This window comes from Tinamus guttatus, unplaced genomic scaffold (assembly GCF_059628265.1).
Source record: "Tinamus guttatus ecotype Peru unplaced genomic scaffold, ASM5962826v1 Tinamus_guttatus_pri_ptg000509l, whole genome shotgun sequence".
Lineage (NCBI taxonomy): Eukaryota > Metazoa > Chordata > Aves > Tinamiformes > Tinamidae > Tinamus > Tinamus guttatus.
In genome coordinates this window covers 575,791-589,993 of record NW_028289043.1, presented here as the reverse complement: position 1 = coordinate 589,993, position 14,203 = coordinate 575,791, and the positions used below count along the sequence as shown (strand labels likewise).

Below are 14,203 nucleotides of genomic sequence, written 5' to 3'. Positions count from 1 at the left end.
AGAGTTCATTAACATGCACGCTATGTTCAAAGCACTACTGCAAAATTATATTTCTATCTCCAAATCTGAACTGTAGTCCCATTCCTGACTGTGGTCACGTAAGACTTCTCACAAGCAGCTATACAACAACACACTTTCAAGGCCACAGAAATTGCTCCAAAATTTAAGCCATTACATAAATGAGGCAGCAAACAAAACTGACAGACAGAGATTGAGATCTTAAAAACAGGCTGATCGAGCATATAGCTTGACTGAAAATTAATATAGAGCCCAAATGTTCAAATTTTCCAACTTTTCCAAAGTAGGTATAAGTAAGGTCATAACTCCTTCCAAAATAACCAGGCTGGCTAAAGCCATACAAGTTAGTAGCTCAGTTATCAGTTAGTTCAGATGAGTCCTCTAGAAAAGGTATCTCTCAAGAGTTTACAAGCAATCCTCTCCCCTGCCAAAAACGTACCAGAAAAACAAACAAATAAATCCACTAAGACTCGGGAAAAAAGTATGGGTTTGTTTGTTTGTTTGTTTTGTTTTTCATTTGACCCTGCAATTGGCATAAATAAAACACAAATGCTGCATTTCTGGGCATTTTCATACAAGGATAAAACATTTCCTTCCAAGCACTAGCAATAAAAGGCTCTAACAGAAGACAGAGAGGGAGAAAACACTTTGTTTACCAGCCAAAGTTACTTTTTACTGCACAGAAATAAACTCTTCTGGGAGGTGTCTCTCTGAAACACTCACTAGGCACTGAGAACCTAAGTATCCTTAAGCCATCCTCATATTCTTCTCATTCTGGATTATTTCAAAGGTCACAGATGACTTCAGTTTTACTTCTGGGCTCAGACACATCACCCCAGGTCTAAGGTAAAATAATCTACCTTGTGTTTGCTGTGAACTGAATGAAACACACAGTTCCTGCAGATACATTATAGCAGACCCATGGCAATTAATCACTGCACAGTAAACCGTTCACTATCTGGGTTTCTAAACAAAACCAGGGAGTCCATCTGCAAAAGAGCAGCATCTCCCAAACCCTCCAGGAGGTCAGAGGGGATGAACCACTTCTAGATGGAAAAATACTCAAATATTTATCATCTTAGAAGCCACATACACTGTTGAAAGAATTAAACCTCTTCCTGTGGTTTAGGCCCTTGCTTACACTGAAGAAAAGGCAAACAGTAAACCGTTTCATCAGCATCAATATTTTTAGGACTGCCAGATGAAGCGTCTGAACCCCATACAAATAAAACAGAAGTTTTACAAAGGAATAAGTATTTTCTTTGTCCCCTCCTAGTTCTTTGCTTCCCTAACATTTTGAAGAGTGTTCAAAAATCAAGTTGCTTCCAGAAATGTGTTTTTTTCTCCTTTTAAAGGGTAGCCTTAAAGTTGGAAGTAATAATATTTGAAGAATATTTGAAAAAAAAAATTTACAGATATTTATTTAGAAAAAATCTTACAGAATAACTGTTACAGAATAACTGTAAGATTTTTTTTTGCAGATCCAAAATAACTTAAAAATTTAAGTAAGTTTCCTGTAAGTTATTTCGGATCTGCAAAAAAAATTCTTACAGTTATTCTGACTTACAATAGTGCAGCTTTCAGGACAGCTTTTTTGAATATAAAACTTGTCAGAACAGAAAAAAAAAGGCAGAAATAATGAACTTCTTAAACAAGTTTGACCCATATCCACAGAACTAGAAGTTCTTCATATTATATAGTTAAATAAGTTAAATAATACCGTTCTAACAAAATTTCTCCATTACACTAACTTACAACTGGTCCTGCAGTTCCACAATGATATATTCCAGTTGTTCCTTCTCCATTTTATGAGCTAGATCCATATCTTCAATTCTTTGTAATAACAGTTTATTCTGTGAGACGGATTCAGATAGCTGATTTTCTCGAAGTCGTACCAATTCTTCAAGGTAACCCTAGAAATAAAAATGTCAAAAAGCTTTAAGAAGCACTGCCAGAAAAAAGGTTTCATTAAATATGTTCATGTTTTCTAGTTTAAAATGCATGCAGTTTATTTTTTTCTAAATGAACTTGTAAATTGGTTTAAGAAGAGTACTGTGTTTTGTAACAAGCACTGAGAACATCATGTTCTTATTACTTGGTCATCCATATTCCAGAGGAGAAACGGATTAATGAGTGAAACATTGAGATAGGAGGGGCACCAGCATGAAATCCATTGTTAAAGGCTTTCTAAGTCAGAAAGGCTCAGTCTTCAAAAACAAACAACAAAAAACAGTCACTAGCACAAGAAAAAGAACTCTTTTACTTTTGTATCACATCCTGGATATTAGATATTGCTTAAGAAGGGTAAGAGACGAATGAATCTATGCTGTTAGTGAAAGAAATCTAGTATTATGACCTAAAAACAGTTTCTTGAAAACTCCTCTGAAAAGGGAGCTGCAGTACCAAATTAAAATGATAAAGAATTTATTGAAATGAAGGTTCACATGCAGTCAAGCATCAAGTAGGAGAACTGCTGAAGGTTTCCTTCTTTATCTGACACGTACAACTGGAATGTGCATGTGCACTTGTGCAATCTTTTTCTCCAGATGATGTAATAAAAGATACGGGGCAGCCCTTATCACACGGCAAAGTCTTTTGTCATTTACAAAAGTGCACAACGTGAGCATTTAATAGCAGCTGTGACGGTATGTGGTGTATTTCTCAGATTAAACATCTAGTTCCAGTATGGAGAAGCTATTTCTTTGTTTTCTTTCAGCAGAGTCCCAGCATGTCAGATGCTAGGATCTTCCTATTTGTATCCTTTCTTAGATAGATACAAAAGTGTATATTCTGCATAATTTTGAACAGTCATTGAAGCTCTCAAAAATGTTTAACACTTTTTAAAGTATATAAAGGTGCCAACATTTGTTAATCATGATATTAATAAATAAACAAACAAGTAGCTTACATAGAGCCACAAAGCAGACACAATCCTGCTGAATAAGCAGCCAAATTGCACAGTTGTTGGTCAGGGAAAGGCTAGTAACATAACTCCTTGCCACAAAGATGACTAACTGACCAGTGCATCTGTCATATGAGGAAGGGCTGTGAGCTATGACTATTCAGCCTAGAGAAGAGAAGGCTCAGGGAGACCTTATGAAACTGCATAAATACCTATCAGAAGTGCGCAAAGAAGGAGACAGACCCTTCTCAGTGGTATCCAGTAAAAAGACAAGAGACAATGAGCAAAAATAGGGAAAATTGGGATACTGGAAGTTCTGTTCTAAGAGAAACCTCTTTACTGTGAGGGTGGTCAAGCACCAGAACAAGCAGCCAGCGGGGGTGTGGGGTCCCATCCCTGGAGATACTCAGAACTCAGCTGGACACGGTCCAGAGCAACCTCTTCTAGTTTAACTTGGTTTGAGCAAGGGGGTTGCACTAGATGAATCCCACAATAATTCTTTGTTTTTATGCTAACATATAGTTCTGTTCCCACTGGATATATTTATGTCTGATAAGAACTGATTTTGGCCTCAGTAAAAGTTGCAAGGGTTTTGAGAGCTTCTCGGTATACCTAGTTTAGTCCAGGCAAGCATTACTAAGATCTTGACTGTTAACACACTGCTTAGAGCTCCAAGGAGTGCTTTGAAAGAACTAAGTGACACGTTACAGCAGATGTAAATTTCCTGTTTCTCAGAACTGTCAAATAAACACATTACCAAAAAAATAGATGTGTAACATCAGTAACAGAATATTACAAAAACACCCGTCTATAGTGACATGGGAGATGTATGCCACTAGAGAAAGTAGATGAAGTTCCACTATAAACACTAATAAAAAAAATCACAGGATCATATAGTTTAGGAGTTTACCACATCAAAAAGGAACAGCTTATACCATTCCAAAATAAGAAAATAAGGAAATAACTTCCACATAACCAGCGAGTAAACTATGATTCATTAATCTGGCCAAGACACAACGTGGAAATGGCAACTTAGAAAAGAATCTGCTCATGTTTCCTGGGTGACATGGAGGGTGCAGGAAGGAACTGACTGTTCATCTTTTTTTTTTTTTTTTTTTAATACAAGAAGTAGGCGAATGAAAGGAAGCCAACAGAAGGCAGCTTCAGAAGAAAGAAAAAAAAGAGGTGGTTCTTCACACAACAGATGGTAAATATGCAAAACACACTTGGCCAAAAAAAATCATTTGGATGCTAAAAATTTACATGGGCTCAAGGGATACTTAACAAGTTTTTGGAAGAGAAATTCATTGCAGTTTACTAAACTGACAAGCCCTATCAGCCTCAGGAAGTTCCTGAGCTGATATGGGGTGGCCAGGAGAGTATTGGAGGAAAAATATTACATGAACATTTGCTCTATTTTTATTCTTACCTGGAAAACTGTTTTTGGCAAAGATACAAGATCAGTGGGCTCTAGGATAGATGGATTCTTGATGGATCCATGTCTGAACCTGTATAGCACTATTGATCCAATAGGAGCAGTGCCAGACTTAATACTTACTACAATAACACCAGATTCTATTCCACCATTCAAACAACTGGCAGAAGACACGGATACATTGGATCTCACCTGAAATCCAGTCACTTGACATATCATAACCCTGGCAAACATCATTCACCTGTAGTATTAATGGCTTATTTTGGAGGCATAAAAGAAATTTGTTTGTGTGTGCGCAAAGTGAATGACAATTGGGGAAAAGAAGGATATATCAGACTATTGGTCTCTAAAAGTATTCTTTTTTGGGGGGGAGGCGGGCACAAAAATCTCATTTTCCAACACACAATGTCAGAAAGTCTCTTGTGTTTGAAATAAAATGTTCTCCCTCTGATGAATTGGTACCTACTGCACTGAATGCAACTCAACTGTTTACAATTTCATAACAATTGTACATCATTTATTGCTATGAAAAGGGGCCTGAAAAGCAAAGGAAAGTCAGGAAAGGAGCTCTACCTCTTAGTCCATTTTTAGCCTTTAACAGTCTTTTATTTAAGTTATGATAGAACAGTCATAGCTGAAGTGAATTAAAGAAAAACATGACAGGCAGGTTCTAAATGAAAATTAGACAATAGAATATCTTCCATCTGATAGAAGAAAATGCCATTTTGCTGTTTGCAATTCTGGAGTGGGAATTCTAAAGGAAGAAAACTAAGAAGGTAGCAAGTACTGTCAGAACTATGATTCAGAAGACTCATCTCATTATTAAACTAAGAAGATAGTTTTGCTTTGGTTTCCTAGGCAGATTTTCTCTGATTATTTTTGTCTAAAAATTCTTTTTCATTCAAGCTTTTCATTGGGAGTCACCTACATGCAGCTTCTATAGGGAGCCTCTAACAAAGAAGAAATCTCTGTGCGCTTCACACTAAACACCTTCAGAGATCCATCCCTTGAGATGGGAAGGAACGAGAACTACACGACACTATGGAATTTGACATTTGTATTATTACTTTTCAACCTCTACTTAAATGGATACATCACCATTTGGCTAAGTTTCTAGCAAATCTTTATATCATCTTTAAAAGGACATGAAGAAAATCCTATATTTATTATAGTTCACCTATAAAATCCTAATGCCTCAGTCAGTCACAGTTGTATCTGAAGCACAAGGCTTAGTTTGGCTCTATCACTGCCACACAAAACTGGTCTTTTACCTTCTGTTCCAACGCAAGCCGATACTTCTGTTCTACCCTTTTGCATTTGTTGAACCAACTGTTTTCATCCATGATGAAAGGAGGACCAATGTTCTCTGGCGTGCTGCCTTCACTGCCACTACTGCCCAGCGTCCTTAGCTCTTCTTCATCACTGCTGATGCTGTCGGAACTGAAAGATCATGTTTATAAGCCAAACGGAAAACTGTAGAGTTCAAAGATGTAAAATTACCCTTGAAATTAACATACAAGATATCAAAAACTCTGTAAAACAGTAAGAACTGGAATGTTGTTTAGAATAAACTGCCTAATACAACTTATATTTCCAGCATTTAATTGTATAGCCACCTAACAGTGAAAAAAGATGTGTTTTTATCTGTGGTCTAAAGGGTAGACGAACAGACAACTCTATTCTGGGGATAACTTTGTGGACTATGAAGGGTCAATGCACTACAGTTAGCTACCTAAGGAAGTGGTGACTAAATCTTTCCTTTGCAAATTCAAGACAAACATTAATGCCTGAAAATAAATTGTATTTGTTTCTAAAAAGGCAGAACAATAAGAAGCGGATGTTATATTAAATCATGAAGGAATTTTCATGAGAAATTGTGGCATGGTTCTAGCAAAGACCATGTACCTAGTGTTTCACAGATATGTCCCTGGATAGCATGCGGATTTACTATTAAAGTATCTCCATAACTTTCCGAACCAATTCCACAAAGTTCACACACTCTGAAAGACCCATTCAAAATCTGCCTTTACACCTGTGCTTAACATCATTCACTAGTTTTTAAATAGTTAGATGCCTGCTACTGCATGATTCTCCTAGAAGTATTTACACTTTACCAAATAATTCATTAGAGAAGAACCATAGAAATTTTCTATTCCAGATGTATATGTTGGAAGTGGGGTTTTTTTTTCTTCCATGCACTCAACACATCAGCCTTCATTTACAAGGTCTGAGAGCAGCTCAATGATTTAAGCCTAAGAAATCCAATTCATTTTAAAGAACGAGCCAATGATTCTATTTTTTAGCTACTTTTTAGTAGCTACCATTAGTAGCTAAGGACTAAGATGCTGATCCTCTGAAATTTGTGTTCAATATCGCAGTGCAACGGAGAGAGAAATTTTCATTGCAATTTTGGGTTCCACTTCTTTCTTCTGCAAATTCCATTACTGACATAATGTAAAGAGTTCTGAAGTGATGCGGTGCTACTTTACTGAATCGGGCAATTTTTCATAAGCTAATCCCTGCTAAGAGCATGTTTCATGTTCAGCTGTACATCTTCAAGACTTCTCCTAACACCAAATGCTTTCCCTGATGTCACAAGCCTGGCAACAGAATGTATCCCATTAACATCCATGGTTTTTGAAGAAACTGAACTGCTAAATCTAGAGGATGGTCATCCTTTCTATTATCAGTCACGTGGCCAACCCCAGAAGTAAAATGCAGCTGAAAGGTTAGATTACATAGAGAATTGCTATGATTATCTATTACGTGCTAACTGCTCATTGTGCTCATCTGTCACGTACAAGGGCATGCACAAAATTCACAGGAAACCAAAAATTTATCTGCTGTTGAACTGCAGATTCTAACAAAAGTTAGCATTAAGTTTACACTTTGATGAGTTATGCGATAACTCTGTTATTGTGAAACAGCAAAAGGTAGCTAAATATATTGATTTGTATTTCAAAATAGATAATATCATTTTGGATGTCAAGTGAATAGTTAGAGACTCAGTATAAAGCCAATCTGGAAACTGAAATAAAAGAAACAGTTTAAAGATATAAAGTACCTCTGGGTGAATTTCAGATAGGGTGTATAATCTATGACAGCTGGAAAGTTGCCATCCAATCCTTCACCCTTCAAACAAAAACTGATAAAACAGAGAAACAATACTAAGATTATATCAAGAAAATGAAGGCAATTTTACCAATATGAATTTGATTTTTCTTATTAATAAAAATTAAGAAATGACTTCAATATTTAACAATCAAATCCTACCCAGCTGAGCTAGACTGTTTAATATTAAATGAAAGTCACTGCTCACATTTGAGGATGAAAAAATCCCAACAAACAGAAATCCCACATAATCAGGGGTTAAACTGGGATAATTGATATAAAACCTGATTTTTAAGTATTTGCTTTTACTCTGAAAGCACAGATGGACTGCAAGAGAGTAAGAGAAGAAAGTTAGCTCAAGCAAGAGAAACAAGGAAAGAGTAGAACAGTGGATGAGCTGGGAAATCTTAGGGAGTACTAAGATGACTTAGAATAAAGTGCTTGCAGAGTGCTTATGTAACCATTTCCCCAGGTCTCAAAAGTACTTCAGACTCTTTCTCTTTTCAGATACTTTCTGGTGTTGGGCTGCAGGAAGATGCTAAACATTTTAGGAAATAACATTTACAGAACGCTCTTAAATGGCTGTAGCTTTATACAGCTGTCATCTAGACTGTGTTCTTTTTGCATGGAATATAAAAGATTAATCATGCCTAACTATCACAGAAGTGACAAAATTAATTAGGCTTCTACATAGCTCAAATTTCTCGCTCTTTCTCTATCTAGCACCTGAAAAAAAAAATCTGATAAGACATAGCTCACAAACTTAACTGAGAGGTGTCATTTTTGCAGTTACTTAAGTGGTATCTGAGAAAAACAGCTTAAGGCTATTTTTCAAGAAAAAAAACACACAATTACTTTCAGTAGATCTTTCAGTAGATAAATATTTAACATTACTGTGAAGGGAGAAATAATAAAAAGAGAGATTTTATTCTTTGCTTTTATTTTGCTTTTATTCTTTCATCTCCTGCTTTTAGGGCAGGAGATTTCCCCTAGAAATCGCATTTACGGTTCCACACAGATAAACCAATCAGCATTTAGGAAAAAATGTTAGAACTGAAGATAGCATCGCAAACACAGAGTGCAATGAAAGACTACATCTTCTCCAGCATTCAAACCACAATGCAATAAATTACATGTGGCATAATTAAAATGCTCCTGTAGGGTTATGCTGCTATTTTACCAAGAAATTTTCTAGGCTCTTAAGGGTTCCACTGAGAAAAACTTAAAACATTTCCAAGAAGGACCAGCTATTACTCTGAATACTATTAAGAGTTAAGAGATGCCTATAAATACGCTTATAATAGAAATCATAGGATAAAGAAAGAGCAAGCACGAGCACAACAGGAGGATTAGAACCACTAACTAAGCTCTTTTACAGAAAGAATGCATGACTGAGGCTCAGAGGAGACTCACACAGTTGGTGTGTATGGTAGGATTTCCAGACTGCATACCCAGTCTCGTTAGGCTGCTTCTTCATGTATAGTTATACTTCTTCTAGGTATAGTGCTAATCTGCAAGCAGTTTAATTTCACATGGTGTAAAGCTTCGATTAATAAAATCTGACAAGATTTGAAGTTTTTGCAATCAAGCTTAGCTCTCATCACTTCTGCTCCTCCAGGACATATATTAAGGATGCAGATAAGTCAATCTAATAGCTAAATGCTCTCAAAAAGAAGCTATCCAGTTTTTTTTTTTTTTTTTTTTTTTTTTTTAACACCATCAGGCTCAGTGGACCAATCCAAGCATATTAACACAGCTGTGAACCAGGCAGGTTAGACCTCTTAATCTGCACTCTAATCTTTACAACTTGCTTTTCAGACTCATAACCCAGATTTATTATTATCTCAAATACACCTGCATTTTCATTACCTTAAAGAGGTAAGCATTAATTGTGTAGCAAAACACACAGAAGTCTAGCTGGAGATTTCAAAGGTGAATTAATCTGACAATGCTTTGCAATTGCAGTTATTATAACATGAATTAAACATATTTTAGTTAATTCTTTTAAAAATCTAGGACTGTTGAAGTTAAAAGATACCTACACCTTCTACATATTAAATTATAATGCTGCTGTTGAGTACCAGTGCACAACACAGTTTTCCTTAAAATTTGAAAATAATTTTAAAAGATTCAAATGTCTGTAAGTTTCAGTAAATATTTTCTGTGATAAAGCTTTTGATAGTCTTTCTCCCGTGTATCAAAGCCTTGAAAACAATATAATCATTCAGATATGTAAATTACCATGCAACTTCTAAGAGCTACTCAAGATTAGTGACTCCCCTCCCAAGATACATCAGTTTTGTCTCTCAAACTATCAAGACAAGCTAGTAGCGGTTTCCATAATGCCTCTGCTTGAGCATTTTGTTAGGAAGCAGGCAAATTCAATACCTGAAATCAATTGCGTTGAGTCCCAACAGCATACCAGCAAGCATATTTGCTTCTTCACCAAGAACAATTGCTCCGTCTTCATAAAATCTCCTTCAAGCAAACAAACAAAAAAAATGCAAACTTAGGACAAAATGTTGTTAAGCAAGCTAAGCAGTAAGGTTTTTTTCCATAGTTAACAGAAAACTGCGAAATCCAAGTCACATAAAAATGGCCCATGTTGTACCCTGAGGGAATTTGTTTCATTTCAGATGCAGCAAATGTATAAACTACATACCACAAAACACAGAATAAACCATCAGAAAAAGCAAAAACAAATCATAATATTAGCTCTGAGAAATAGTAGAAAAAGATGAAAAAATGCAAACAAAAAAATGAAGATATCTTATATTCACTGCTGAAAGGATGAATTTGCACTGTGTAAATTCAAAGAATAGTTATACGATGATAATAAAAAAAATCTCAGTTTTACTGGAGACTCTTTTCAGATTCAACTTTCACTCTGATTTTCACTGATTACTTTTTTCAAAGTATCTTTCACAAATTTGTCTTATTACAAATTAGCTGTTTTCCAGCTTGTACTTGTAGCATACTGCAGGCTGAAAAGCAGCCTAAAATGCTAGTATTTCCTTACCTCTAGTTATCTCAGGATTTTAAATTAAACTAAATGAGTATCTTTTAACACATTCTTTTATTTATAAAAGATCCATTGGTCAACACTTTAAAACTTAGCACACTGATCTCAAAATCCTTATGTAGGAATGTAATGATCAATACTGCCATTTTCTTTTTCTGTTTAATTGATTCTAATCAAACTATTGATAGGAACAACATTAAGTGCAGATATAATCAGAGTTAAAGGAAAAAAAATTGTTTAGGACACCATAATGTAAGTGAACTGATACAAATTCATTATACAGAACAAATTCATTCAGAATAAAAGAAATAACCCCTGAAAAAAGAGGAGTAACTTTGCATGTGTGCCTGTGTATCATGTATTACACCACGCAGCTTGGAATTCCCTCTCTCTACAGGCCTTTCTTAAGTCCTTTCTTGTGCATCCCATTCAGAGATGATTGATGCAGATGGCTTAGCCCTCTTTTCTAACTGTGTCATTTGGACACCAGCTGTACCCAGACCTTGCTGCAGGCCCTATGTAGAGGTATTGGAACAGCTTAGAGCTCACCCAAGAATCAGACGAATTGCAGCAGCCACATCACTGTCACTAAAATGCATCAATTAATAGACTTCAGTAAAAGTAAATTTATGCTCACAGACAAAACTACAGGACGTCAAAAATATTGAAAGACTGGCATTCCTGAAGACTTTACTCTCCCTGCTACAGGAGCCAGGTCATGGATTAAATCAGGACATTGTTAATAAAACAAGGATTATCTGTGAGAGATCCAAAGCTCTCCTTTTTTTGGGTGCAGTTTGCTTGTTTTGAGAAAAAGTGAGAATGGAGGTGGGCAAATGCAGAGAAGTTGGCACTTGGATCATGGGTGTCCCAAGAAAATAATGAAAATCTAGAACCAGAACAGGTTCCCAAAGCCTCACATAAGGAAGCATATTTCCACCACAGGATCCTATGCCTGGTGGGGATATGAATTTATAAACAAGGGTAAGAAAGGCAGAAGCAGAAAGACACCTCAGCAGGTCCGTGTATCACAGCAGAGAAGAGGGAAGTAGGGGCCCAGTCAGCACCACAGCCAGGCAGAAGTCACTTACAGAAAGTGAGATGTAAAGGCCACCTATACAGTTGCTGCATTAGTTCAAGCAGTTGCCACCTTCCTGGTGACAAGCAATTGTTTCTGCCAAACAATGGCAGAAAGGCTCTCCCACCAAAAGCCCATCCATTTGAAGAACTACATCAAACTACTGAAAGGCCCTGAGGTGCCTCAGTGAGCGGCTGAGCTGGCAGCTGGGCAGGCATCCAGAGCAGACACATGCAGGGGCACAGCTCCAGAGACTGTTTGGACTCCACTATGAGGCGCGCTGTCAGAAGCCCTACTTTTGCAGTTGCATAACAGACATCCATTTCCTGCATGGAAGGAAGATGTCCAAGCCCTTGGGCATTCACAGTAAAAACAAGAGACCGAGCAGACTTCCTCAGGGCCTGATCTGGGAAGAGAGAGATTAAAGAGCCCTGGCACTGAAACTAGGAAATACTGACTCAGCTTTCTACCCTTGACTTCAGGTACTGGGAAGCTACACTCGCCAGTATCAGAGACCAAGGAGTGAGCGAGATGGACTTTAAGGTTTGTGACCTGGAAACGACGCACCCTGAACAAGCAGATTACATAACTTTCCACTGACAGTTATAAAATCCCCGCCAGGTACCAGTCTGCACTATGTTCAGCGTAGCTTGTAAATGGAAATGATCACAAACAATAAAGGTAAAATATACTCAAAATGCTGAAATGTAAGTGCTGGTCCAAGTGTTCTAGTTAGTTAGCTGACCTACAGCAATGCAGCCAAACTAGCAGCTCCCTTGGAAAACTCACAGACCTTCTCCGAGCGCTATGCAGCTGGCATCACAGGGCTGCATTAACACATTAAAGCTTGTGCTGATCAGTTTGACAGAAAAATAATTATAAGCTTACCTTTAATTCAACCCCCCACTAAGTGTTCTGGTAATATGCAAATCCAGCATCAATAATAGTACTGCTTCATTAAAGGACTGGACTTAAGATCAGGCACTTAAGCCAAAAAAGCCAGGTCTAAAAATGCTGACACTACAGTAAATGGATCGTAAATATCACATATATACACACATTTGTTATATATATATACATAATTATTAAATATACATGCAGCACAACATATAATTTAAAGTGATAGAGCAAAGCATCATGAAAAATCAGATCAGTTATTAGGTATTTGAAACCCCTTGTGGAAAAAACAGTGTGTCTATTGCTGCTAGTAGATTCATAATCCACACTACCAAGATTGCACCTATTATGTTTGGAATACAAGAAAGTTTAAAGCTGTAGCACTGAAAGAACATTCAAATATTTGAAATATTAACATGTTCAAATAAATGAATTTGAAACTGCTAATAGAAAACACCACTGTTATCCACTAGCAAACAATCTAAACTACCAAACAGGTAGAAGAACTAAATTGCTTGTGACCCTCCTCTTTCTCCTCATCTCCCCCTCAAAAACCCAAGTAACTCTTCTGTTTGAAGCAACTTGAAAAAACCTTTACCAGAAATAGCTTCTTTGCTTTACAAGCTTCTTGTTTATTTTAAGTACAAGCAAATCTGGATAAAATTAAAAGACAAGCCTGGTAACTTAAATAAAATGGGAAGTTTACCTAGTTCTGTCTCAAAGCCATCTTAATATTGGCAAAATACATTGAGATCTGTGGACAAATAGTATTACAAATAGAAATAATACCTCAAATGAACGGAAGTCATTACAGAGAAAATACTTATTGTTTAACTATTCCACTTAGGACATGCAAATCTTTTGCAGTTCAATGTAAGGTACATAACAAGTACAGCCTCAATCTTGTTTTAGATGACTTCATCACAGATCTATAAGATACCTTTGTTCTATGTTAAAGCATCATATAATAAACAAACATATTCTCTAGAATCAGTTCAAAACTGCAAGGATATTTTCTATCACAATGAATATTCATGTTCATAACAGTTGCAAACATCAGAGGGAACAACAAAAAACATGCTGTACATCTTACAGATTATGATTCAGAAACTTAGCCATGCCTGATCACAAATTCTGTTCTGCATGTCTCAGGCTTCATGGAATTCTCTTACTTTCTGCTTCAGGAAAAGTTCCTATAACTCTAAAAATTATTTTTTACTGAGTGTCTAGGGCTTTTTACCAACAATACTTCATTTTGAAACGCACATTATATCTTCTATCCATATAAGGCTACACGTTCAAAATTAGTTCCTTCTTTAGAAAAATTATGCTCTCTTTTAACCTTTTACGAATTCCAGATAAAAATCCATATTTTTTGAAAAATCAAAAAGGATTACACTTACCTGTGTTAACATCTGATGGATTAATATTAACCCCAGATATCTTTTACTAGTTTACATCTCTTACAAGTTATACTAGTCTTGCATAATTCAAGTGAAAAATTAATGTGAAAATCTCAAACCTAAGTACCCTACTCAAGCAGCATTTGCTAAAATTTTGCATAAATACAAGTCATAGAGACCTGGTTGTTTTGAAGTCTCTCAGAGCTGTAGAAATGTATTCAGATAAATGCTTTTCCATAAGTGCTACTCTGATCCAGGCTCTACCCTGAAAGAAAAAGCAGACATGAAATATTTTAAAAAATTATAGAATGTGACACTCTTAACTTTGTATCTGACA

At 36.3% G+C, this 14,203-nt stretch overlaps 1 protein-coding gene across 1 annotated transcript in view; it reads right to left on the bottom strand.

Annotated features, from left to right (window-relative positions):
- RUNDC3B (RUN domain containing 3B) overlaps window positions 1-14,203 on the bottom strand; it is a 45,439-nt gene that overhangs the window by 15,706 nt on the left and 15,530 nt on the right. The window contains exons 4-8 of the mRNA XM_088533575.1: window positions 14,046-14,131; window positions 9,855-9,944; window positions 7,420-7,500; window positions 5,627-5,795; window positions 1,774-1,931 (exon numbers count right to left, since the gene is read on the bottom strand). Coding sequence (XP_088389701.1) covers window positions 1,774-1,931; window positions 5,627-5,795; window positions 7,420-7,500; window positions 9,855-9,944; window positions 14,046-14,131 — 584 coding nt within the window. The remainder of the gene's footprint in view (window positions 1-1,773; window positions 1,932-5,626; window positions 5,796-7,419; window positions 7,501-9,854; window positions 9,945-14,045; window positions 14,132-14,203) is intronic.